The sequence below is a fragment of the Strix aluco genome, chromosome 4 (genome assembly GCF_031877795.1).
Source record: "Strix aluco isolate bStrAlu1 chromosome 4, bStrAlu1.hap1, whole genome shotgun sequence".
NCBI lineage: Eukaryota > Metazoa > Chordata > Aves > Strigiformes > Strigidae > Strix > Strix aluco.
The window spans coordinates 67,288,939-67,314,664 of NC_133934.1; the positions used below are offsets into that span (position 1 = coordinate 67,288,939).

Below are 25,726 nucleotides of genomic sequence, written 5' to 3' on the forward strand. Positions count from 1 at the left end.
CTTGGAGGGAGAAGGCCTGCCAGAAAGAGACAAGAGGTCTATTGGACCCAGTGGGATAACAGCATCCTTGCCCAAAGGCTCTCCAGCACAGGCGTTGGGGTGGCGACGCAGCCCCCAGTTAGGGTGAGCAAGCCCAGCCCTTCCCAAGGAGGTGGTGTGGACATCACAGTCTCCACTTCTGCACCCACCAGTGCAAATCCTTAGAGACATGCAAAAGGCAAGTTACTACCCGTGTCCTCCACCTCCAGCAGCACTTCAGATGTGCTCAACATCTCACCACCTTCTGAAGGCAACAGCTACCAATGAAACTGGGCTTGAGGCCCATCTGTGCATGAAGCACAAATAGTATCTATAACAACCCTGTGTCATGCAAGACTTGCTTGCAAGGAACCCAAAAGATGTTTTACCACCTGCTTACAGAGCAACAGAAGGTGGGGGCACCTCTGCCATCAACCCAGAGCACGCATCACCTAGCCAGAGACACTGCCACACTCATCTACGGAGACAGCCTGCCCCAGTTTTGGAGCTCACGAGGACTAGACATAGCTCTCCAGCTTTCCTCTGAGCATCCAGTCACTAGTAGCTTTTTTAATAGAAAAAAGGAATTTATTGTTTGTTCCTTTCCCAGCTATGCTGTAGGTCCTCAGCACATCTCCATGTCATCTCTGCTTCTCCCGTCACCACCCAAATCCCAAGCCCTGCTACCAGCACAGCCTATGGAAACTAACTATGGTGTCTAACCCAGCATTTGCCATCAGTGAGCTTCTCAGGTGTCGACTAAGAGTGTGATCAAGGGAATTTTTTTTTTTTCCTCCTCTTTGGGAGGAGAAGGACTATAACTGCTTTAATAATACAGAAGAAACAACATTCCTCTGATTCATCTCAAAAGCATCATTTGACAACACATTTTTATCCCATTTACAGTTCTTTTAACCCTGCTTGTCCTTTTAAAGCGAGAGGGAAGTCACTTGTCAAGCAGTAACACTCAAGCAGGAAGACCACCTTAAAAACATCTAAGTGGCATCACCTGAACTTTTTTATCCTGCTTCTGGACTGCCCAAATCTCTGTGCCAAGCTACTAGCAGTCACCATGGGGCCAGAGCTGTTTGGGCAGCAGTAGCCTCTGAGCAAGACCCAGAGCAGCAGCAAAGGTGGCGATGGGGTGAGCTCCGCTGGCATCAGGCACCCAAATTCCCCTGCACACCCAGAGCTGCTGCTTTCTCCCCATTAAAAAAAACCCTCTGCGTGGCCCCGTTGCCTGAACTGGGCATCTCCCTACAGGACCACAAAGCTCTGAGATGACTGATACGAGCCCCGCTGGCCCTCAGGGCTTACCTGGGAGCAGGTCCCCAGCCAGGGAAGGTAGTGAAGTCACCAGGTGACAGCACACGTTTTGAGGGTGCTCCAAAGCAGCAGGGAGTCTTGCTGGTAGTTTCCATGGAGGAACCAAAAGCATCACCCACAAGCAGGAGGGCAGTCCTTCTTACCATCTACAGGAGCTTAAAGTCAAGCAGAGATGTCAGCACCATGGGAACACTTTGCTCCATCGGCCTGTGGCACAGGGACTCAAACCAGCCCCTTCCCCCAGCCCTACCCCCTCAGAGAGGCGCTCCCCAGGACGTCCAACCCCAAACCCCACTCACACAAGCATGGGGGAGACAACAAGGAGCCAAGCCATGCTCCTGCTGTGCTTTAACTTCCAAAAACACCACAGTCCCCCCAGCTTTCCTCATTTTAACAGCAGCCCCCAGGGGGAAACCACCACTTGGTGCGAAATGCAGCCGATAAGCCCCCTGCCCCCAACACCTCCAAAAGGCGCCTTTCCCTAGAAGCACCCCCAAAGGCAGGGCGATGCTCCAACACAACCAAGGAAGGAAACCTCACCTGCTCCTTCCCCGAACGCCCTGCTCCCCCCAGCACAGCCCTGAGGCTAGCTATGGGCTCTGGATGAGGTGACGCAGCCCACCTGGCCCCACACGTAGTTCCCCACCATGGGACTCATCCACATTGCCACGGAGAGTGGAGAAAGCCCACCTCAACCCAAAGCGCCTGCTCTGCCGTGCATGTGGCTACAGCCGACCGTGGCCCCTGGACCGAAGTTCGGAAGGGGTGGGATGGCAAGGGCAGGTTTGGGGTGGGAGAGCAGAGACATGGGCTGGGAACCTGAAGAAACTGGGTTTTGGCAGCTGCTCTACTCCTGGAACAGCTTGCTGGGATCACACAAGCCCTTCCAGTACTGGGGAGCCCAGACTGGGACCAGTTCCCCCTGCTGCCATGCCTAGGGGATGACTCCCTCCCCCCCTACCACAGAAACAAGTAAATACAGGGGCTGTGAAAACCACTATTTTTATCACAGAGACCCAGGGGTCACACATCCAGACATCTAACCCTCGTTTTTCAGCACTGAATCATAGTTTAAACTCAGCCAGGAATTTCCAGAGTACGTGCATAAAAGGAGAGCACGTCACACATAGCATAATTTGTTTTAATAAAGAAGTTATTTTACATTTATTTATAGCAGTGAGAAAAGTGCTTCAGAAAGATACTCCAGTAAAGGCAAGCTACAGTAACGCTATCATCTGAGTCCTAATACTCATACATAAAGGGGCACTGTCAAGATTAAGAAAAGCTGTTGTTTTACAGTAGAACAAGTTAAAAACAAGTAGCTGTATGGTGAAGAGTAACTGGGCTTTTTTTTTAATTTTACTTCATTATTAGAAACTATTGGTTCTCAAATTCTCAGAAACTAAGAACTTCCTTTAATATTTAGACTGCAAAACACTGTGGGCACAATATTACATGAAGGGTATGAAGGTCTGTTGTTTTTAAAAGTACTCCTCCATCCTCTGTTCTCTCCCTCCAATAGAATGAGATACCATTAAAAACCCCCAAAACCACAGAAAATTGGTCCCTGCACTACATGAGTGCCTCTATGAGCTGCTGTTACTTCAGCAAACATCTCAGGCCCAGCCTGAACTGTTTGGCCCAACATCAATTGTGACAACACAACAGTATGTGCTTCACTTCGTGTACTTAACCATCAAAACATCAAGCTACATACACAGCTAAAACCCTACGACACCTCAGCCTTTGTAAGTGAGTAATGCAAAATGAGGAATTGGGTGTAAATACGACTGCAGCTGGCAAAGGAATCAGAGTGAAAAAGACAGCAGGGCAGATGGGTGTCTGGGGGAGAAGGGCGGCCTCGCCGCTTGATTTTTAGGCCGTTCACCACGTGCAGGCAGGCAGGCAGGCCGGCCAGCCTTGTTTCGAAGTGGATTCTGTATGTGCCCATGTCCACGCATGTGTCAACAGATCAAGCCAAAGGATGCAATTTCTGCAAGCTCACCCTTCTCCAGCCACTTGCACCGATGGCTCCGAGGCCCTAGAACAAACACGTCATTTACAAGGAACAAAACATACTAGCATAAAAACTTTGCAGATGTCAGCTTTATGTAAAAAGGCTGCTCTCAAAGCTACGAATTTTCCCCTACAGCTGCAACCAGCATAGCTGTACCTCCACCTCCTGCTATGCTCACAACCTTCAGCTGCCCCAAAACATCTTCTGCTGTGTCAGCTGCTGAGCATTTCTCATTTTGCATCTCATTAGTTATTCTTCTAGGCTGTCTCTTCTCTGAGAGAGTAAATGGCTCTTCTAAAGGGTATGGTTCTCTCCAGAAACTAACCTTTGACGGGCATCACACTGCTCGATGGGGAATTTCCTGAAGGGCCTGACTGCGCTGTGCCCCAGCTACTAGGGAGGGGGGGCACAATTAGCAAAACTCCTTTGCACCAGCATTAATTATATCTTGTAACCATTTCATTGGTGCCATGATCTCTTCGGAAAAAAAATTTTACTGACAAGTGTTTCTTTTTTTTAAATAGTCTCTTCCATGGCAGTTTTTCTTGTCCAGCTGAATGCAGCAGGTATCTTGGTCACTGCTCCTCCAAAGGCAGCCGGCATCTTCCATCTTGGGCGGTATTGTACGATTCACAGTTTTTGCACTTCATGCCTAGGAGATGGAACTGCACTGTAGACCGGGCATTGCAGTCATTGCAGAGGATCTACACTCACAGAAAAGAGAGAGAGAAGGGCTTTAGCACCAGCAGGACACCCAACAATATACTACAACCACGCCTCTAGCAACCACAGGACTGCTTTGCCATCAGGGGACAGAGCAGAAAATATCTTCCTTTTGAAGACAGCTGATTTAACTTTTCCATTTGTAACTACTCAGATCGCACTGTATAATCACAGAGAATTTACTTCTAGTATGACAAGGTGACTCCCTGCATAAGTCAGAGACAGACACACTCTGGCTTCGTCTCTTGGTGTAGGAGGAAACCACCAGAGAAACCCTCAAGTGAAAACGACAGCAGACTGACAGCAGCTAGCAACATTAGCCAGTCTGCTGTGCAAGACAGACAAGTGAGCCTTCTTCTCAGAACACGCAATAAAGAGATTTTTTCCAAATATCCCGACTCCAGGAGTTGGTAGGATGGGTTGTCTAAACCTTAAGAGATGCAACTAGAACATTAACGACCAGCACTGTTTAATACAGTCTTACATGCAAACAGCAACCAGCTTCACAGTTCTGTGTTAACGCAAAGCAACAGAAAGAAAACAGAAGTAGTCTCTACATGCTAGCCCTGCACAAATCAGTAGCTGAATATTTTTGCAGAAAACCCATCATGTGTAGTCTGGAACATGAAGCTCCAAGCTGTTAAAAAACAAATGTTCCTGCTTTTTGCAATGACAGCACCTAACGCTACTGGAGAAAGTGAGATACTTCCAAAGACCAAGCCATTCCCGTGCTGTGTGATACTACAACGCTAAGAGGTTGTGGTTTTGGGGTTGGTTTCTGTTTGGAGTGCAGGTGGGGGGTGGGGTTTTTTAGTGTGTTTATAAACCCAGTCGGTGAATACTGTAAGCCAACACACAACAAACATTTCTTCATCACTCCCTAACCATTAGGTTAACTTCTGATCCAGGACAAGTTCCTAGTGCCCTCTACTGCCAGTAATGCAAAGGCACAGATCTACCAAGAACAAGACATCGGTGTCTCATCTCTTACCTCCACCATCATGTTCTGATACTCTGTGGGCATAGGAGTCTGCGCTACCTCGTCATCCAGCTGACGCCAGTACCTTGTCATATCTAAAGCCGAGTGCATGCACAAAGGACACCTGTAACCTCTGGCAGAAAGGAAAAAAAAGTCTAAATCAGAAGATGGAGTAGGGCCATGAAACAAGTCTACTCAAAAGGACAAGTTTCATATATCAGTCAAAGAGAAACACCACGAATCAAAAAGTTCTTGCACAGAACTGGAAATTAAAAGACCCCTTTCCCTTTAGGAGTTGGCTTTAAGTTACTGGTTACAGGATTGGTATCACGATCTTCACCTCTTATCTGGACTACAACAGTATTAAGAGAAGAGATGCTTAGAAATACTTACTCCTTTAGCATGTCCTCGTAACATGTTCTGAAAACACAACGAAAAGTTCAGTGAGAAGAATGCAATTACTGACTGGTAACACATTTGGACTGAACAAAGGGAAAAGGCGCACAGCTATCCCCAAACCAGAAATTAAAAAACATCCTGAGTCCAAGCAAGAAGAAAGCTTCCTAGCAAAATCACTGGGTACTGAGGCAAAAATCCAGAGATGAAGCATGTTTGACTCCATTCTAAGGTCTTTCAACTTAACACAAGGGAACAGTCTCAACACTACAACAACGACTGTGTGGTTCAAGTTTGCTGAAAAAATAGTGTGATACATCACAAAGTAAGTCTAAGATGGGACAAAAGTTGAAGGAAGATTCCATCTGTGGAGACCTATATCAAACACGGAGACAACGGGGGTAAAAGCAGGGGTCAACGGAGTAACAAAAACCTGCATCTAGAACACAAAACAGAAGCAGAAAGGGAAAATGGAAGGGAAATGTCGTAATTATTCTTCCAAAGGCACCCAGTGCTATATATCACATCACCTGAAAATCCCAATAAAGCTGGCAGGTATTTTAGTGCAACAGAGCAGTCCATTGTCTTGTGGGGGGCTGTCTAAAACTTAACTGATGTGCTGCCATCAACCTCTTAAAACCATTGTGCAACTGTTTTCTGCTCCAAGGGGAGGCTTCTCTATGGGATTCTTGAAATTTAAGTAGCAACAGAAGGAAATTCAGCATGAGAAAATTTAGAATGAACAGTATGCACGTCCCTCCACCACCGCCAAAATTTACTGTGGAAGGAAGCCAACCTTTCTAAAAAAAGTATTTCCTGATGAAACAGAGACTATCCCCTACCGTTCAAGTCCCTTAAAAAACAGCTGTAAAAAGCTGCTACAGACTAACGAGGCTTGTAGTGCCACTGAATAAACACCACACACAAGGCAACAGCTATTCCCCATTCTCAAGTATCTGCAATGCTTTACCTGTGAAGAAGGTGACCACATGGCAGAACATGAGCTCCAACACGAGATGTGTGAATATCCTGTTTCAAGGCAAGTAGCAGACAAAAGACAAGAAAGTTAAATCAAACACTGTCAAAACCACAGCCACACACAAGTCCAAGAAATGAAAAGCAGCTCACCTCCAAACATATTGGACAGTCCTGCCTGGAGACATTTTCAATACACTTCCCAAAGACAGAAAAAAAAAGGTTATTCGTCTGTATGGATACCTGCATTTTTCTAAATTCTCAAATTCCTTTAGAATGGTAAGAGAAGATGAAACATTACTGCTTGCATTTAGGTTTGAAGTTCTGAGAACTAACAGGTGGCTTAGCATATTAAAAAACAAACAGCTTCAAAACATACATAAGAAAAGGACTCCCAGAACCCCCGCACCAGGAAGCGGTCTAGCTTTTCCTATACTGCAGAAAGAACAGGGGCTCTGACTGACATGCTGTCAGATCTGCAATCAACAGCCCCTTTTGAAAGGAGAGAAGGAGACCAAGATGTTTATTTCCTATAGCTTTAACCGCGAGCAACACCAGCCCAGAAGCACTCTGTGTTGCTGTTAGGTGCACTTAAGAGAAAGAGAACCTGCCGCTCCGCCTGTCTGTACGGCCTTGGATGGAGACGAGGCACTATCAGCTTTCATTTTCAAGGATGGTTTGGCTGGTTTTTTTAAGACACGGAGTTAAGCGGTATATTCTTACCTTGTGCTTTCCTCGAAGACTCAAGCTTAGGCATAAATTGCATTTTGAACAGTGGAAAAAGTCTTCCTTTGGACCAATCCTGAAGAGAAAAGCGTCAGCCACGGCCGGTTCCCCCCATTCGGTCCCGCCCCGCCCGAGGGGGGCAGGCCGGGGCCGCGCGCCCCTCACGCACCTGCAGATGCCGCACTCGGCGCAGTGGTACTGCTTCTTGTCGCGGTCGAAGAGGTGGCAGATGCCGCAGTAATACTCGCCGAAGAGGCTGTGGCAGCCCTCGCAGCGCTGCTGGGCCTGCCGCCGCACCGGGGAAGAGAGAAGCGGGGAGACAGCCGTTCAGTGCGCGGACGGCCCCCCACGCAACATGGCGGCGCGCCCCCCCCAAAATGGCGGCGCCCTCCGACCACCCTACCGGACCCACCTTCTGCAGGAGGCGGCAGCGGGTGCACTGCACCTCGGCAACGCGGAAACGGTCCAGCCGGTGCCCCTCGGCGCCATCGTGGCACAGCCGGCAGGCGTACAGCTTCCCGCAACACGGCGCCTGAGAACGGCACGGCACACGCTCAGCGCCCGCCGTCGGCAACCCCCGCCGCCCGCCCCCCCCCGCGCCCCGCCACCGTCTCACCCGCAGCAGGCAGCCTCGCCGGTAGTGCTCGCAGCCCTCCTCCCCGCCCGCCGCCATGGCCGCCCCCGCCTCGCCCGGCCCGGTCCGCTGGCCCCGCCGCTTCCGCTTCCGCCCCGCCGCCTCCACCGGCGCCGCGTCGCCGAGCGCCGGGCTGCGCCGGGGGCTGCTGGCAGCAGCGGCGGCAGCGGGTAACAGTGCCACTACGCGCTTTCGAATTACCTCACCGCCCAACATTTCTTCCCCCCACCCCCAAAAAAAAACCTTTCTTCCCCCTTCTCCTGAAACCTTTTTCCCCTCCTCTCCCCTCAAACCTTCCCTCCCCCCCCATTCCCTAAAACTTTCCCCTCCCCAAATAACAAAACCAAAAATCACGGCTGCCTGACGCAGCACAGGAGGTTTTCCAGGAGGAGGTGTTTGCCGTTTCCGAGACAAGGACCCCCCCACCCACAGGTGCTGCAGCTGAGCATCTTGGTGCTGGTGCTGGGAGAGGGACCTGGTCCCCGCTGGGGGCTGCTCCATCCACTGGGGCCGTGGTGATTTCCCAGTAGGTCAGTTTTAGGCAAGTAGCTCGGTTCATCTGCCCACGGCTAGCTAAGTGACTGCTGTGGCCAGCTGGGAACATTTGCTATGGGTACAACGGGGCTACCCTGGAGCGGTTCATAGTTAGTGGCAAAGGAAAAGCAGGGCACTGGGAACGTAACAGTGCTATCGCCCGTAGGCCAGCCGGGCTGGGAAGGTAAAGGGCACACTGGGTGAGCACGGTTGGCTACGTGTTGTCCGGATGCTGCTGAGAGGGACATTAGGAACCTGTGCTTGTACATGGTTGCAAGAAACATGGTGTCAATGTTAAATAAAAACATTCAAAAGTCCTATTTTTTCAATACAGGTAATACCACCAATGCAAGTGAGCAGATGTAACACCAAGTCCAGGGAAGACTAAGTGCATTGTATCTTAATTTGTAAGCACACACTAGTACCAAGAAATTTGGAATCTGAATACCCTTTTATTTACAAATTTTAATGTACATGTCAAAACACAGCATAGCCACAAAGCTGTAAATACAGTGACATTCATACTGTATTCTGCCATGACACATCACTGGGAAAGGGCATACTTTGTGGAAAGACAAGTTCCAAAATTAACTCTACTGTACAGGGGTGTGAGCTGTGACAGCAGCCTTGAGCTGCTGGACAGTTGTGAGCAATGCAGGGTCACCATCGACTACAGCCAATGTGAGGGCAGTTAAGAAAAAATGGTCTCGGAACAGTCCCAAGCAATGCCATCTTTCCCCACAAGCCACTGTCAAGTTTCACACTTACACGTCCCATTCCCCCAGGGACCTGAAGGACTGATGACTTAAGTCCTTGCCACTTGCTACACGGCTCAGGATTTTAAACTGATATTCCTCCTTCATCATTAACAGCAGCCAGACGTTCACCCAGCACAGCCAGACAACAGGCCCAGTGAAACACCCGAAAGACAACTGCCCAAAGACTGGGGGATGAAAGCATGGAAGGAAAGGGAACTTAACACAAGGTCGCACGTGCTGCTGAGCGTTAGCAAGGGTTTCAGAGGAACAGTTGGAAACATTGACACATTTAAACGTGGTATTTCTTGCACAAACATTTTCTTCACTGACATTTTTGTCAAGGCAAAGGTGCTTTCCAATACAGATTAGGTAGCCCACGAAAACATGGCAAATTTGGCAGCTATCTACTCTCTTCACCATTTCTTTAAAAAGAAAACCCTCAAGAGGGCAGCAGTTAGATAAAAGAAGGCCCAACTTCCTTCAAAACCCTCCAAACCACCTTCTGCCCTTGTCACACACCAATAACCACTATTTTCCCCTGAGCAACCTCAGACGAGACCTGGCCCTAAGCCAGAAAGTCAACATTTCAGGAGCTGTTTTGGATGCAAGAAATCCAGCAGCAAGGGCAGTGCGAGCTTGTCCTTGGACTGGACCTGAGCCACCTCCCATGGCAGTCTGCTGCGCTAACAAGAGAGTAAGGGATCCTCCTCCCTCCTGCAGAGACTTTGCAGCTTTAGCACCTGGAAACTCAGGCAGATTGTTCCCACTGTTTCAGCCACCTGCATCAAGAGGAGAAAAGCAGAATGATGTTATGGACAGGCTAGCAAAACCACAGAGGTAGTCACTGATCATATGCTTCCTTTATTGTGATTCATTATCAACCTTATGCTGCTAAAGCTGTGCACTTACACCTCTGTGCTTCACAGATGAGACAACTTTAGTAAGGTTTATTTTTGCCCCACTTCTATTATCAGGATTGCTTCCCATCTCAATGGTTTTTCTTCTTTCTCCCTAGTAGCATTAAGCCATCACATCACATGAATATAAGTGAGTGACAAATCCACTCATATAGATTAAGAGCATGTGCGACATTGGTGCAGAGATTTCAGAGTCAGCAGTTGCTCCCTCTCCTCAAAAAGGAAACACCAGAGCCCAAAAGAAGAAATGAAGATGCACAGTTTGCACCTGCATGTTAACAGTACTGCCACGACCCCGCGCATGGCTATCTGTAACTAACACCGAGTCAGAGAGGAGGGAGGCTGCAGTGCCCGGTGGTCCCTGCGGCCACAAGGAGAATCCCCAGAGGGGGTGGTACGTGGTCACATCCAGGCTGGCAGCACCAGCGTACCCAGAACATTGCGTAAAGCCCATCTATGCAGGACACAAGGTTCCAATAGAGCCGATTAACATTTTGAAGCACAGCCTCTGAAGACCCTTCCAGAGCACCTTGTCTCCTTCCCTCTATATTCTTCCCAACTTTTGCTCCCTCTGGAAGGTGGGAAGCCTCAGTGAGGAAAGAGGGGTGATCGTGACAGTAAAAGCCCTCAGATAAGACTGGAGTTCTCAGTTTCAAGAGGATGAGACAAACTCCAAGACATACAGCAGACTCCCTGGAAGATGTTGAGCAGCAAGAGGTAACAATACCCCAATAGAAAAAAGCAAAACAACAAACAAAACCACACAATTTTTTATATGAGTTTTCTTTCAGACAATATTGCTTAGAGAACTCCATGTCTTTCAATGGACAAGAAACTATTAAAACCACATTTAAAAGCCTCAGCTTTAAACAATCTAGAATACTAAGATGCAAGGCTAAGTGAAGGTGCAAATAGAGTGGTGGAGTTGAAACTTAGTACTTCAGTCTTAAGGCTACAAGTCAACCACAGAGCCAGGACTTTTCCTAAGCCTCCTTCTCTCCCACTCCTCTCTTGTGCTGGGAGAGCACTGAGGTATCAACAGCTCCATTAAGTGAATTTAGATTGCATGACATAGTTACTAAAAATTTTCCCTAATGTTAAGCTTGACAAGCCCCCACAAACGCTTTTCTCCCTTCTTGCAAGAAAGTCCATTTCTGTGATACACTTGACAGTGCTGTACATATAACCCATTTTTTCCACTCCTCATGTGAAGGCAGCCAGTTTCCCCTTTCTGTTATTCTATCAGCTTGCTCAACCCCCAACTTCATGAGCTGCTTAATTTTCAGCACCTTAGCTCAGGAAAACAATTCACCTGCCACAGCAAACTTCAGTATCTGTAAAGAAAGCTGCGCGCTGCCCTCAGTAAGAAGTCTGTCATAGCTAGGTGGCCTAACCGAGAATGTGAAGTGTAAAAGGATTTTCCCACTGCACCTCCCAACCAGGTAAGTGTTCATGAAACTATCCATTTGAAAGACACCAGAAGACTGCACAGCAGAAATTAAAGCCACCAGAAGGCTACACTGCAGAAATTAAAGCCTACCCTTCACAGGCAGGTGTGATCTTCTCCATAAGGCTAGTGCTCAACTCTAGGGAAGCTGGCTTCTGATGCATCAGGCATCAAGGTCCCTGACAACTGTAAATTGGGAAAGAAAAAAGAGAGAGGGTCAATTTCCAAGTGTAGTAGAATAAATAGAACAATCAAAAGCTGCCTTCTAGGGACATATGCAATGCCAACATATAAGTTAAAACAAATCTGTTCTTTGATCAAATCAGACTTCAAAAACACTTCTCTCCCCATATAGTCTGCCGAATCTCATCTGGAAGCAAGGTAGCCAAAGTGACTGCCTGTGGAATTACTTACCTCAATATTACTGAGGAACTAATCTTTAAAGAGAGTTGCAAGTTTTCCCCTTCTCTCCCTATGCCTGGCTCCTACGCTTTTTCTCTCCCTAGTTCACCCAGCCCCTCAACATCTAACACAGCCAGAACAGGTCTCCTCAAAACATGTGTCCCTCATGGTCTCTCTTCAACTCTGGTAAATCAGGCTTACTTCCACCTTGATCCAGCCAGCTGAAACAATTCATGTTGTCTGAATCTAGTATTTAGCTAACCTCAGAGACACAAATAGAGCCCCACGTTTCATCCGTGACCTTTCTCTTTTCCCCCAGCGTAAGGCCTCAGGTCCTTTTATTTAGACAGTTAAGAAACCAAAGCAAGTTCTGCTTCTGTTAAGAGTCACACAGGAAATTTGTGGGTCATGCTGTTTAGAAAGTCCTGAACCAAACAAATACAGAGCAGCACGAAGCATTATATTGCTTTGTTACCTGCTGTGAGGCCAGACTTGGGTTATGGAGGTCAATAGCAGCAAGGGAGGGGACACGGGACTCTGAAACTGTTTTATTTTCCTTTTTTAGAAATCGGGGATGCCAAGCTGCAAAACACAACCAATGCAAGTTAAGGAAGCAAGAGCTGATTGTTTTAATGTAAGCTGCTTCATGCCACTTATTTAGTGTCCACGTTTTATTTAGAGGACATCAAAGCTCATACCTTCCATTCCTCTCAGTTCAGGGAGATGATTTAGTTCTGGCAAACGCACATCTGTTCTGGAGAATTCCCATTTGTTCCTATTTGCGTGAAGGATGTTTTTTTCATTAGTAACCTGTAATCAAGAGCATAAGCACCAGCTCGTGAAAATATAGAAAAAACAAAGCTACTTTCAAGCTTAAAAATGAATCAACACAGCAATGTTCCGCTATAGTTGGAACTTGCACAAGAGTAAAAGAAAAGACTCTGATGTGTGTGAAGGAATCCATTCTGCACAAGTGTCATTTATACAGTATAAATTATGGAACAGGCACAGCAAAAAACCCCAATCATCTAAGTGAGACTGCTTTCAGAGAGACAAAATACAACACTTGGAGAATGGCTCGAATTAGCTATCTGTAAAAAGGCAAATGTTCCTGTTGGTGTGGAAAAAGTATTGCCTAGGTAGTGAGCGCAGTGGAAAGCTTTCCATTTCACTTGTTTTCATTATCAATTTTTAATGCATTTATGACATGACTAAATAAGGCCCTGACCATGTTAAATCCAAATCCTCAATTCTGCTTCAGTAGCACAGCACAGATCGTCTACTTTTCCTGGCTAGGCAGGAGGCCATGGATATACTTCATGTCTCACAGACATCCTGTGTTGCACTGCTCCCCTCATTTAAAATTGCCTTCTGAAACAAAATATGTTTCATAAAAAAGATGACAGATCACACACCTGTAGGAAAAAAGGGGTAAAGAAAATAATATTTCTAGTTGGGAGTTATGGTGAAGGCTGCAACAGATGGGATTCTTGACAATAAAACACATACTTGAGTTCAGAATTTATTTTTGCTTTGCCAAGGGGGAAAGACAGATGACTTACCGATGTCAAGCTTACACTGTAATGGCCTGCTGGAGAATGCTTCCGTTGCTTTAGAAATGGGTTCAAGTATTTTTTACTCTTTTCATCAACCCTGTAATCAAAAATGCCCCAAACTTTGTATTAACTGGGGTAACGTGTTGAATATAAAAACAACAAATGCAAGACATCCAGAAACAGTCATTAAATGCTTAGAAAGAAGGCTCGGGGAGAATATCCTTCCTGAGCTCAGTTAACGGAGAAGCTTGGTCCAAAGGACAAATCATGAGTCAAAGAAAGGCCAGTGTCACAGCAGCTGGCAAACTGCTGCTGTTTAGCAGAGCTTTGCCCCATGCAGAAACACAGGGACCCTCTGCCTGTGTGGACACGCACAGCTGCTCAAGGTGAAGCTGGCCTTTCTGATCCATACACAATCCTCCACCCAAGAGCTGTTCCTAGCCCCATCCTGCCTTCCCACATCATCACCCTGCTTCTCTCTCGGGACATTACAGTTCCTTGACAACAGGGATGATGGATACAAGCTCTTCTAGCTCTGCTCCCATACCTGTAATTAAGGTTCCCAGGCACAGGACCCATCCCAACCATAGTGGGAGAAAAGTTCTGGTTGATGGGCGGGATAACTATGCCTGCATTCCTGGCATAGTCCAAGCTGCTGCTGGAATCTTTCAGGCTGGTTTGAGGGCTTATTTTAAATGGGTTGATTGCACTGTCGAAGAGGGAGCTCAGGCTGGAGGATCGGTCTGCTTTCTCTGCATCAGCTTTAGAGCGCTTCGCCTTTAATAGCTTTGCATCTCTGCTCTTTGGGTCAATGCTGAGATCCTGTTTGGGAAGATAAGCATCGTCTTTCTCTTACAGTCATGTTGAAAAAGTAGCTTAGAGCAGTACGTGCAGGAAAAAAAAGTCAGAAGCCTAAACCTGCATGATTCTGCAAGGATCTGGTGGAGATGGTATTGGTTTTAGTAGAAAACTTGTTTTCCATCAAATGGGAGGAGACTTGTCAGGGTTCCAGCACCCTCTGTAAATAAGTCACCTTAGAGTGGGATTGGAAATGATTAAGAACAGTCATATCCTGTGTCACTTCTGAAGATATGAAATAAGAACTGAGCTCAATGTCACCTCAAAGTCACTCTGAAGCCTATACATCTTAGTGTCTGATTGAAAGCAAAATATGTAATTTTGGAGACAGGGCTTTAGCACAGGTTAAACAGCAGCATACAACCATGTGTTTGTGATTTAACATGACTTACACTTCCCAACCGATTCTCCCTTCAGCTCCGTATTTGCCAGTAACTTCATCACAATGTAGTTTACCTGCAAGGGACTGGCCAAACAACCACCTGCAGACTGCCAAGACAAGCACTAGAGCAACCCTGTAGCAGCTGAAGAGCCAGAATCAAAGGCACAGAACTTCTACACAACAGCCAGTGGGCTGTATTGCACCAAGTGTCAGAGCTGTGGGGGCACAGGCCTAACATACTGCCCTGCATCGGGCGCCAAGGTCTTCAGTGCCGTTTAGACTCACAGTGGCCTCCAAAGGTGAGCTTCACTGGCACATCACGCTTACCTAACCTTTTTTAAAAAAATGAAATAGACAACCGTGCTTATATTTTTTCTATGAACTTAAATTGCTGCACATACTTATATAGTGATTTTAAAACATGAAAAAAAAAATACAGGTTTGAAAAACAAAGATGGACCAACCTGGACACCAAGCATTTTTCTTTCTTCTAAAATATCTTTGTCCCTTTTGCTGATTTTTGATTTTTTTGGTAGTTGATGGTCTCTGGACTCTTTCTGAATCTTTAATTTAAGCTCCTGAGCAAATCTACATTCCATATAAGGAGGAAAAAAGAAAAGAAAAAAGGCAGGCTTCCGTTAATCTCAGTGTCATGATCAATTGGTGTTCAGCCCAGGCTCCTATAGCCTTTTAAGTAATCAAACACATCATGCCTTTTTAACTAACGAGAAGCCAGCCAAATATGATGTATCCATTAAAATAAATAAAATCTTACAAGCACATGCTTTTCGCATTACATCAATAAAGGTGTTTATATCTCAGTCTGGTGCAGATGCAGACAGCGAATACAGTGTGAGACTATACTACCCAATACAGCGTGACACTGGGTGTGCACACTGACGAATTAAGGTCATGACAAGGTAACGAGACAAACATGCTGCTGCAACGTGCTCCCTTTCAACTGTTCTCCTACTTCCAGGAAGGCTGAAACCAAACAAAACCAAGGCATTCAGCAGCTGTCAGCTCTGCAAATCCAACATGCAATCTTCAAGTGCAACTGCTTAACTTCCTTCTAATATTAGCCTGCTTTGAATAAGAAGTGAACTGTTTACCTTTCAGCAAATCCATCTTTGTTAAAGAAATCACACTGCAAGAGTTCAGCACAGGATGGTCTTTTGTCTGGATCAATCTGCAAACACTTCTGTCAAATCAGACATTAGAAGGCAAATACATTAGAAATGAAAAAAAGACTATAGCATTTCTGAATGATGTCAAGAAAAAAAGCCTCAAAACTCCCCCTTCTAGGGCCTGTTATACTGAGGTGAGCCCAAGAGACACCAACAGAAAAATTTAATCTTTGCTGGCTGTTTCCATCCCAATTACTAATGCTCACAAAGACTCACTGCATAGGGAATACCTGTTATACAGAGAGATCACTCTGCTCTCTGTACATGTCCCTCGTTTTCAGTTACATTTGTTTGGCTAAGGCTTTAGAATCTGTTTTGGTCCTTAGGCATTTCAAATACAACCATGGGGTTTTAAGGTTGTTTTAGTTACCCAACATATTGGTGCTCCAGATGAATGTGTGAAAGTACAGAAAACACTCCCTGGAAGGATTCTTCAGAATCTATTTCAAAGTTGTAGGCTTCCTAACTCCCACACAGCAGACACCGCTCCAAGGGCAAAGGACACGTTTGGATGCCATCCCATCCAAGCCTACTTGCTTGCAGTGCCTCCACCAGCAGGTAGGGGGAGGGCTGGCAGAAAACACTATACCCACACAGCTCTGCTAGTGAGAAGGAAGTAAGGGGGCTGTGTATTATCTACAAAGCATCCACTTAAGTAGCAGATGAGGGGCAAAGCTTGTTGGAAGACCTTTCAAAAGATCAAGGGATGCAGTGAGGTGTACGGGGGATGCTTTCAACACACAAGCCCTCCTTCATCTTTCAAATCTCCTTGGAAGACTTAATTAGTGGGGCACAATACGCTACCAATCCTCCCTGGAGGACATGCAGTGACCATTTTCCTCTGAAGATGAGCGGCTTAGTCTCCCCTGTCACCAAGGACAGTAGCTGTTGTATCCTTGCAGTCCTCACTAAGCTACCAACCCAAGCAGTTCCTCATTGCATGGATAGTTGAGAGAAAGCTAGTTTAACAGCCCCAGCCTTCTCTGTAGGCTGTATTCAGCTCCCCAAGGTGAAGGACAAGTAAACAGAAAAACATTCATAGTGAACAATCAGTTAATTAATTACCTTGGCTAAATCTAGCACTGAAGCAGAGAGCTTGGGATATCGTTTGTCCAGAGATTCAGCCTCCTTCACTTCAGGCAACCTCATACCAGCAAAGAGGGGATTTTTATAGAATAACTCTTGGTGTCTTGGAATTAAATTACCTAGAATCATGCAAAGTAACCACATGGAAGAAACAGAACAGTCCCGTGAAACATTTGAGAGGCTGAAATACTGCTTCAGCACTACTGTAAGGGCTACAGTCCACCCCGTTCTCTTTCCACCTATGCACTGTGAATTGGTGCTGTACTCACAAGCTCCTAGCTCCCCCTGTGTAGAAAGCACTAAGAGTACAGAAATAGCACAGCACACACCACAGCCCTTCTCCCCACACCCTCCTCCCTCCGTCAAAATGTATTCGACCCCTTCATTATTAAGTAGGCACTAGGAGCCTGACAGGCTGTTCTTACCCAGGCACTTGGTGATATGGTAGAGCTGGTCAATGTCCGAATCTCCAGGGAAGAGGGGCTCTCCTGTAAGCATTTCTGTTATCAGAGCACCAACAGCCCACACATCAACAGCCCTGGAAAAAAACCCAACAAACAACACCCCAGCTCAGCACAGCTTCATTTGTGTCTTTGATCTAAAGGCTGAGCCAGGCCAGTGCACGCAGTGTGTCTTCAGCAGGTTACAAGCCCTGAGGGCAGCTTTGCCCCCCTAAACAGCAAGACCGCTGTTTTCCAAGCTTACAACTGCTCTGATGAATGGCAAGGATACAGCTCTTGAAGCAGACAAGTGCTAGCAGAAGCCTGACAGATGCAAAATCAGGTTCCAAAACCCAATGCTTTAAAAATACTAATACAACACAACACATGAGTAGAATCTTGCACTTTAGAGAGCACAAAGGTAAGCAGCTACTCTTTCTACAAGCCTCCGCTCTTCAGGTACATTTACTGAATATTAAGTTTAAGTAATACAGGGACATACATAAAGCTGCACAATTGTACTAACAGACCTGTGAATAACAGTTTAAGTTCTGACTTGGTTTTGTGGCACTGGGGATTCCCAGTAAGAAAAATCTCATTCATCCCACCTCCTCCCTCCCGAAAGGTCTGTCCAGAATTGTTTGGAGGGATTTTTCTGCCTTCCCTCCATGACTTCAGCTGCAGAGGAGTGAGGTCTATCATAGCCTCCCCCAGTACTAGCATGGCAACTGAAAAGCTCCTCTAGACAACAGACCAGGAGTGCTGAGGGCTCTCCTTGCCTTTCGAGCCAGGAAAGCCTAGCACCAGCAGTAGTTAGCTGCAGAGTGGGACAGAGAAGAGGAAAGCTTAAACCTTTACAAGTGAATAACCAGGGAATGCTGAACAGCATCCCTTTCACGTGTTTGCCAAGCGATAGTCCCCTGCCTCCCCAAAAACCAGAGCACCCCCCTCCATACGTCCCACAAGCCCACAACCCTTTTGCAGTCTCTCATGCCAGTCTTACTTGCCATACTTGCTATCTCCCACCAGCAGCTCTGGAGCTCTGTACCATCGGGTTGCCACATAGTCCGTGTAAGCTTCCCCAGAAGCTGCTAAGGTACGGGCAAATCCGAAGTCACATAGTTTTACAACTCCCGACTGGGAAACTAGTATGTTCTCTGGCTTAATGTCCCGATGTATTATCTGCACAGAGAAGAGCAAGTCAAGACAAATAAAATTCCCTGTTTCTACAAAGTAAATTGACTGGCTCACCAAAAATAGTAGCTTTCTCACATCCAGGTAGAAAATTACATTTTTGCAGGCATGGGAAACATAAGAAGTCTGTAAAAGACAGCTATGTGCACACAGTCAATGAACAAGTGCTGACTCATGTGTACAGGTGAACACAGAACCTCTAATTTTTTGCACACAGAAGCGCTTACTTTATGTATCTCTCCACATATGTTCTGCGGCTGTATTTACTATAGGTATTTCAACAGGCACAATTTATTATGCTTGAGAATCTGGCCTCGACAAGTTTAAAAGCTGTAAGTATTACAAGGGCCATGGGCATGTCCTACAAGTTAAATGTGAAGAGTTGTGGTGGTTTGACCTTGGCTAAATGCCAGGTACCCACCAAGTCGCTCTATCACTTCCCCCCCCTTCCCCTTTTTTTGTCAACAGGGCAAAGAGGAGAAAGAAAATAAGATAGGAAAAAAAACCAACAAAACCAACCCTTGTGGGTAAAACAACAGCAGTTTTAATATAAGCAAAGCGAAGCAAAGGTCCGTGCGCAGAAGCAAAAAAAAGAAAACAGATTTATTCTCTACTTCCCATTAACAGGCGATGTCGGGCCTTCTCAGGAAGCAGGGCTCCAATACGCGTAGTGGTTGCCTCGGAGGACCAAGGGTGACCCCCACCCCTTCCTCCTTTCTCCCAGCTTTATACTGAGCAGACGTCATATGGTATGGAATATCCCTTTGGTCAGTTCGGGTCAGCTGTCCTGGTTGTGTCCCCTCCCCAGATCTTGCCCACCCCGTCCCACTGTGGGGGGGGAAAATGTCGGAAAGAGCCTTGGTGCTGTGTAAGCACTACTCAGCAGTAGCCACAACACCAGTGTGCTGTCAACACCCTGCCAGCTCCCAACATAAAACACAGCACCATGAGAGCTGCTACAGGGGAAAACCAATTCTGGCTCAGCCAGACCCGGTACAAGAGTATTTTAGGAATTCATAAGATACAGTTTCCCAAACATAAAAATAAATAAATGCATGTGTTTATATATATAGTTATACAATTAGGATTAAATTGGCAAACCTGTTAGAAATCGGTTGAGAACAAAAACCTAAAAATATTGAAGAGAAAAAGCAAGCCTGCATGTTTACACAGACTCTATCACAACCAAACTTTTGAAAATGAGACTATCTCCCTCTGCAAGGTAAGTCAACTTGTAACAAGGTGCCACCAAGTATTGGATGCCCATGGACTTCTGGTCCCTTCCTTTGAAACACTCTCACAAATCAATCAGAGACAGACTACTGAATTAGCTGACATCAAGCTCTGACATTTCATACGAAATTCAGTCTGGCCCTTCTGCCCTGCCTCTTCCATTTCAGCCAAAGCTTTATTTCTCTGTCTTAACATACATCAGAAATATACGCTTCTGTATCTATTCATTCAAGATTAACTGCAGAGCTGACTTCTTGTGCATACTTACATTATGACTGTGACAAAATGCTATTCCTCTCATAATCTGGAATAAGTATTTCCGAACCCTGCTGTAGTCTAGTCCATTTGGAAACGCCTCAAGGTCATCAAGCACCGTGTGATCCACAAATTCAAACACCAGATACCACCGTTTCTTCTTTTTACACACTTCCAGCAGGTTCACGAGATTCTCATGCCTGAGTTGCTGTTATAAAACAGGAAATATTTTATGAGAGTTTGACAGCATGTAACAGGTAAACTAAGACCAGATACTTTTAACTGCAACCCAGTCGGTGCACTGCCCTGGAATGCTCTTCTTGTCATGGCACTTACATTCATTTATTCTTAAAATCAGCACACTAACATTTTAGAATAGGTTTTATTTTGCCAATTTTATTAACATTATCTGGAGGATTTCTACCACCTCATATATGGAGACACTTCTTTTTATAACCTAAAAATAAAACACTGACTAAGGACATTTCTTCTTAATGAGGATGCTCAAAATACACTGTTCTGTTGTTGGAAAAATCTCATGTGTTCTGCTTCTCACAGTGCTCTCCTCACATAAGAGGTGACACTAACTCATGCTCTGATCTTGACAACCTTTAGAGCAAGCTTATGTTCCACATGAGAGAAATGGGGAGGAAGTCAAAAAGAATTCCAGAGGAGCATGAGGTTAACATGTGAGAGACAGCAGGCATCTAACAACATCTCCCAGAAAGACTTGCCACAGCAAAAGAAAATCCAGAGGTCCCCAAGCTAGCAGGAAAGACAAAGCAGGACAGTTTGTACTAGAAAGTTCAGCATGCTGCCAAACATGTCTCTGACCAGGACAAGAACAACAACAGGGTATTTAACCATGACTGGTGAGCTGCAAAGACTCCTTGCTAGTTGCCTGGTTCTGCTTACAAACAGCTCAAGCAGCAATAAACACAGCTTGTTCCAGTGTAACATTGGGCTGTATCTGTGACTCAAACTCCTTTAGGAGAAATCCTCATCAAGGTGACCAAGTAACACTGTGCTACCCTGCCTGCTCCCTCAGGGCAGGGCACAAGGAGCAACGCTAGCTACCCCTTCCAGACATGATTCAAAGGATTGCTGAAGACAGCTCTCTGTGTTTCATTTTAAGAAAACTTTTTGCCTCCCCCAACAACCCCAAGCTGATTCATCTCTTTTCTCCCGTATTTCCAGGAAGTTTTACTCTTCTTCTCTGTCATACCTTTCTCTAGGTTCTCTTTTTAAAAATCTCTTACATCCCAATTTAAAAGAAGAACAAAAGCAGCTGCAACACCTCTCTGTTCTACCTAGCTGACAGTTCATCACCAACTACTCAGTGGATCTTAATTTTTTCTCATAAGGCCGATAGAAGACTTTTCTTTTAAGCTCCTCCCAAACCCAAAGCATTTCTGTTGGCACTGCCATCTTATACCCATTTACAATAACTAACATGTGCCAAAATACAAGCATATTGAATGGATAAAAGGAAAGTTCATCATTCTTACCTATAATAGTATTAACAATTAAACAGCTTCTATTAAACTGTGTCTAGTGGATTCAGAATGAAAATTGACCAGCCAAGGATTTGAAGATATTTTTTTTTCCAGTATTATGCAGAAGGGAAAGCTGAAGATAGTTTAGATGAAAAAATCTGCAACTTAAATGAAAAAAAAAAAAAAAAGCTGCCATATTTTCTAGTTATTTCATCATCACATTCTGACCAGTCAAGAATCCACCTCGAATTCATTACACATTTGTAACACTGGTTTATCGCACACCACTTTAACAAAACAAACCATGCTACAATGAGCAGTTATTTATTAGCTCGGAGCCTAGCAGGAAAATATCATTGGAGGCTGCCTGAAGGCAGCACCATAGCCCAGGGATTGCAACCAAGGAAGATGTAAAAGGACTGCACAGCACAGGGACTTGTAGGGGAAATGCTCTGCCAGTCCAGAGGGAGTGGCAGCCAACCTGCACCTGGGTCTGTCAAAGACCCAGATTTCTTAAAAGGTCTGAAAAGTACAGATTTTTAAAAAAGATGATCAATTAGAAAAAAGCTCTTGTCTCAAGATTAATTTCTTCCCAACACAGGAGACCTGAAGAGGTTTTGCTGGTTTCAGCCACAATGAAATTTCTGCCCAAACTCTGGAATAGGAGAAAAGAAAAAAAAGCACAACCAAACCAAACCCAAAACTACCCCTAGTTTCACGGGGAGCATGCAAGTGAAAAAACTACAAAAACACAAAATCTCTAAGAATTTATTTTCACTATGAGAGGCCACATTTATTGAGCTATATATGGAAATGTTCCCCTTGCTAAGTTCCTATTTACTCATGAAAACAAGTTAATTCCCAGTGCACCTGTGAGGTGCTACATGCTTTGACTCAGTAAGTAAGTGAGCCTGGTCAACAGATCAGGTATGATCCAGGCTCACACAGATCCGCTTTAAAAGAGTTTGAGGGAACAATGCTTGGAGCTGCTGTATGTGTCTCAAGCTCCAGCACATGCATTTCTATTAATTCTAAGGCTCTGTGGCTCTTACAGTGATGGCAGAATTCACTTTTTTTCCTTCACAGCACAGGGACTATAGTCTGGCAGACCTGCAGAGACACTCATGGCAGCCGAGAGGAGGGAGGCAGGCTTGCACATATTCCCACTCCAGAACACCCCACGTCAGAGGAAAAGCCTAGATGCATTCCCACCACAATAAGACTTTCCTTCATTTCTTCATCAGACACACCACTCGTGTCCCAACTCTTAAAACTATCATGTGTGACCACGCACAGGGACAAGCACTGTCCTGTGCATACCGCCTGCAGGACAAGGGAACAAGGGAAATGCTGCAACTACTGTTAGAGGTTATGGTGGGAAACACAGGGACTGGAGGCGGTCAAAAGAGCAAGCAGAACAAGGGACACATGTCCTGGCACGTCACCCTGAATAGCTGCCATCCTGTTCATGAAGGAACGCAGCACAAACAACTGGCAGTGAAACAGGTTAGGAACGTGCAAAAGCTTCTATAGGCAGAACAAATCCAAGAGAGGAAGCAGAAAAACTGTAGGACAAAACACTGAAAAGCACACAGACACAAAACCCCGTTTATCTAAAGTTCCTGGGTATTTTCCCAGACAGAGTATCTACAGCCCATGAAGAGAAGTACCTTTAACAAACCAAGCCACACAATGAGGCTACACCACGTAACACCACCGATAAGAAGCCAGCAGGCTGAAGTATGACTGGCCATTTAGGTGAGTATAAAGCATCCACAATCAATACCAGGCAAATCATGCACTCAAACAGCAAAGGACCTTATGCCAGCTGGCTTCAGCCTAGGGGCTAGCCATCGATTGATAAGGTTCAGGGAATTCGATACCTGTCCTCCTCCAGCCTCTCTCTGGCAGTACAAGCCTGCCAGGAAATTAAATAAATAAGCCTACCATTAATAAAATAAAATAAAGTAAAACTTTCCTAGAAGCATTCTTCCATATCAGATAACACCAGTACCCAGTCTGGTTAGGCACACTGTCACACATTCAGGTCACTATTCACCTGCAGGTTTTAGAAGTTCAGCATTTCTCCCATTTTCAGCAAATTCACAGCAGCAAGGTACTCAAATTTGGTACACAATGCAGGGGGACACAATTACCACCGAGAGGGAATGGAGACCTGTGGTTCCCTTCCTCATACCTTTCGCTGCTTAATACAGGGCACATAAACACACTAGATACTAATCAAGTCAGGTTTAGCCAGGCGAATCCAGCACAGCACCCAGCCAAAGGGAAAAGCAGCTCTGCAAGGCTACAACTCAAAGGCTAAATGAATCCACCATGGTTGCTCATGGAAATACAAACATGGCCTAATCAAGTCTCTTTTGGTTTGGACTTTGCTAGTTATACTGTGTAAATTGTGGTCAGAAGTAACTGTGTTTCCCTTTCAAAACTGACTCAACTGCTTAATTTTACACCTATCCTATAACTTCATTGGATAAACACCTGAAAGGACTATTAAGGACTCTCAAGGCGCAGTTTCCTCCCAAGAACCCATCAACTCCCTACAGGTAGATACCCACACCCATCAGATCCAAACAACTAACACCTTTGCCACAAGAAAAACTCAGACCACAGCTATGAAGATTACTACTCTGCTCGAAGGAGACATTTGCCTTCATGAAGGTATTTAAACACCTGACTAGGATTCAAAATACGAGGTGAAGAAGCACCTCGAGCAGAGCAGAGCCTGGACCCGCACACAGCTGCTCTCCCTCCCCAGGGAACACCCATGCTGAGCTGCATCGTCCCCCCTGTCCGCAGCGTGGCAGGTTGCTACAGTAGTCACTACAGGAGCTTCAAAATAAAAAGGTCACACTCTGCATCAACCACCTCGGTGCACCGGCTCACGGCAGACGTTACACTGTAACATAAACGTCTCCCAGCTGTACGAGGAGCTACGAATTTAAACAGAAAGCCATCAAAAAGCCATTGGTTTGGTCCGACTTTGCTGGAAAACGCAGGCCCGCTGCCCTCACAGCCCCTTGCTCACCTTCAGCAGTTTGATCTCCCTCACGGCGATCTTCCTCACCACCGCGTCGTCCTCGCTTTCCAGGAACTTCTTGACGGCGACGATCTGCCCGCTCTCCTTGTTTCGGCACTTGGTCACCATCCCGTAGCTACCTTCCCCCACGAGGCCCAGCACTTGGTACTTCTCCATGGCCGCAGCTTTCCCCCTGCGGGAGGCCGGGGATGGGGGGAGCTCCGCTAGGACGGGGCGGGCTGAAGGGACCGGGGCCTCACGCCCCGTCCAACAGGACCGGGCCCAACACCCCGTCACCAGGGCGACGGCCCGCCGTAAGGCGCAGCGGCCGCGCGCGCCCCACCTGTCGCAACAGCCGCGCCGCGCGCCCGGCCGTGAGGGAAGGCGGGCGGCGGGCGGGCTGCCGCAACCGGCGGTACCGGGAAGCAGCCGGTGGCTTCGCCGCAGCGGAAGAAGGAGGGTGGGCTGGGCGCCGTGAGGGAGGCAGGGCGGAGAGTGGTTCCGGGGGCGAGGCTCCTGAGGTTTGGAGTGGGTCCCGGGGGCGAGGGGCTGCGGTTTGTTATCGGTACTCGTCGGAGCCGACGAGGTTTATTCGTTTATTATTTGCCCTTGGGCCTCTCTCTGGTGTGTCTGTGCCAGCCTCCTGAGGGGGGCTGATGTCACACCTGACCCGGCAGTAACGCCACTTCTCCTGCTGGAAAATGTAACCCAGATATTTTACACTGATAAAGAAATGGTAACTTACGTGAAAGCTAAGGTACCGGTGTCAGCTATACACAATTCCTTGGCCATAAATAAATCATCAACATAGCGTATCAAAACAGATCCATTTTTTTTTTAAACACGACATCCTGCTAATTTTTTACTATAATTTTAGAAAACTAGTGGAGGATGCAGCAAAGCCCTGAGGGAGCCTTGCCTATGTTAGCTGTATCTTCCCCAAGTAAATGCAAAAAAAAGGTATTGAGAGCCTGGATAAATAAAACTACTGCATTAAGAAAAAAAAGCTGCTCCTGTATCAATTAGGGGTAATTATGTTCGTTAATTAAAAGGTTTTAAGACTGGATTCTCATTAGAAGAAGGGGAAAACTTTGTAGTCGTTCGTGACTGCACAAAAGGGAAGGATTGCACCACAGGGCTGAGTGGT

The 25,726-nt window shown here is 46.2% G+C and overlaps 2 protein-coding genes across 3 annotated transcripts; both read right to left on the minus strand.

The window, feature by feature from the left end:
- Positions 1-2,471: 2,471 nt before the first annotated feature.
- RCHY1 (ring finger and CHY zinc finger domain containing 1) lies at positions 2,472-7,900 on the minus strand. Its single transcript, XM_074823448.1, has 9 exons — positions 7,777-7,900; positions 7,573-7,692; positions 7,330-7,445; positions 7,158-7,236; positions 6,588-6,632; positions 6,430-6,488; positions 5,457-5,483; positions 5,076-5,196; positions 2,472-4,065 (listed from the first exon to the last, which is right to left on the minus strand). The coding sequence occupies exons 1-9, from the start codon at positions 7,831-7,833 to the stop codon at positions 3,937-3,939; spliced, it is 753 nt and encodes a 250-aa protein (XP_074679549.1). The 5' UTR covers positions 7,834-7,900; the 3' UTR covers positions 2,472-3,936.
- Positions 7,901-8,760: 860 nt separating this feature from the next.
- On the minus strand, positions 8,761-25,477 carry CDKL2 (cyclin dependent kinase like 2). 2 transcript variants are annotated; one of them, XM_074823449.1, is made up of 13 exons: positions 24,589-25,477; positions 20,057-20,251; positions 18,365-18,543; positions 17,347-17,459; positions 16,901-17,040; positions 15,761-15,849; positions 15,113-15,236; positions 13,956-14,230; positions 13,415-13,505; positions 12,551-12,662; positions 12,328-12,434; positions 11,544-11,636; positions 8,761-9,865 (listed from the first exon to the last, which is right to left on the minus strand). In XM_074823449.1, exons 1-12 carry the CDS (start codon positions 24,754-24,756, stop codon positions 11,577-11,579), a joined length of 1,653 nt encoding a protein of 550 aa, XP_074679550.1. In that variant the 5' UTR covers positions 24,757-25,477; the 3' UTR covers positions 8,761-9,865; positions 11,544-11,576. The 2 variants fall into 2 exon arrangements, with proteins under 2 accessions (XP_074679550.1, XP_074679551.1); XM_074823450.1 differs by lacking the exon at positions 24,589-25,477 and adding an exon at positions 21,552-21,983.
- Positions 25,478-25,726: the final 249 nt, after the last annotated feature.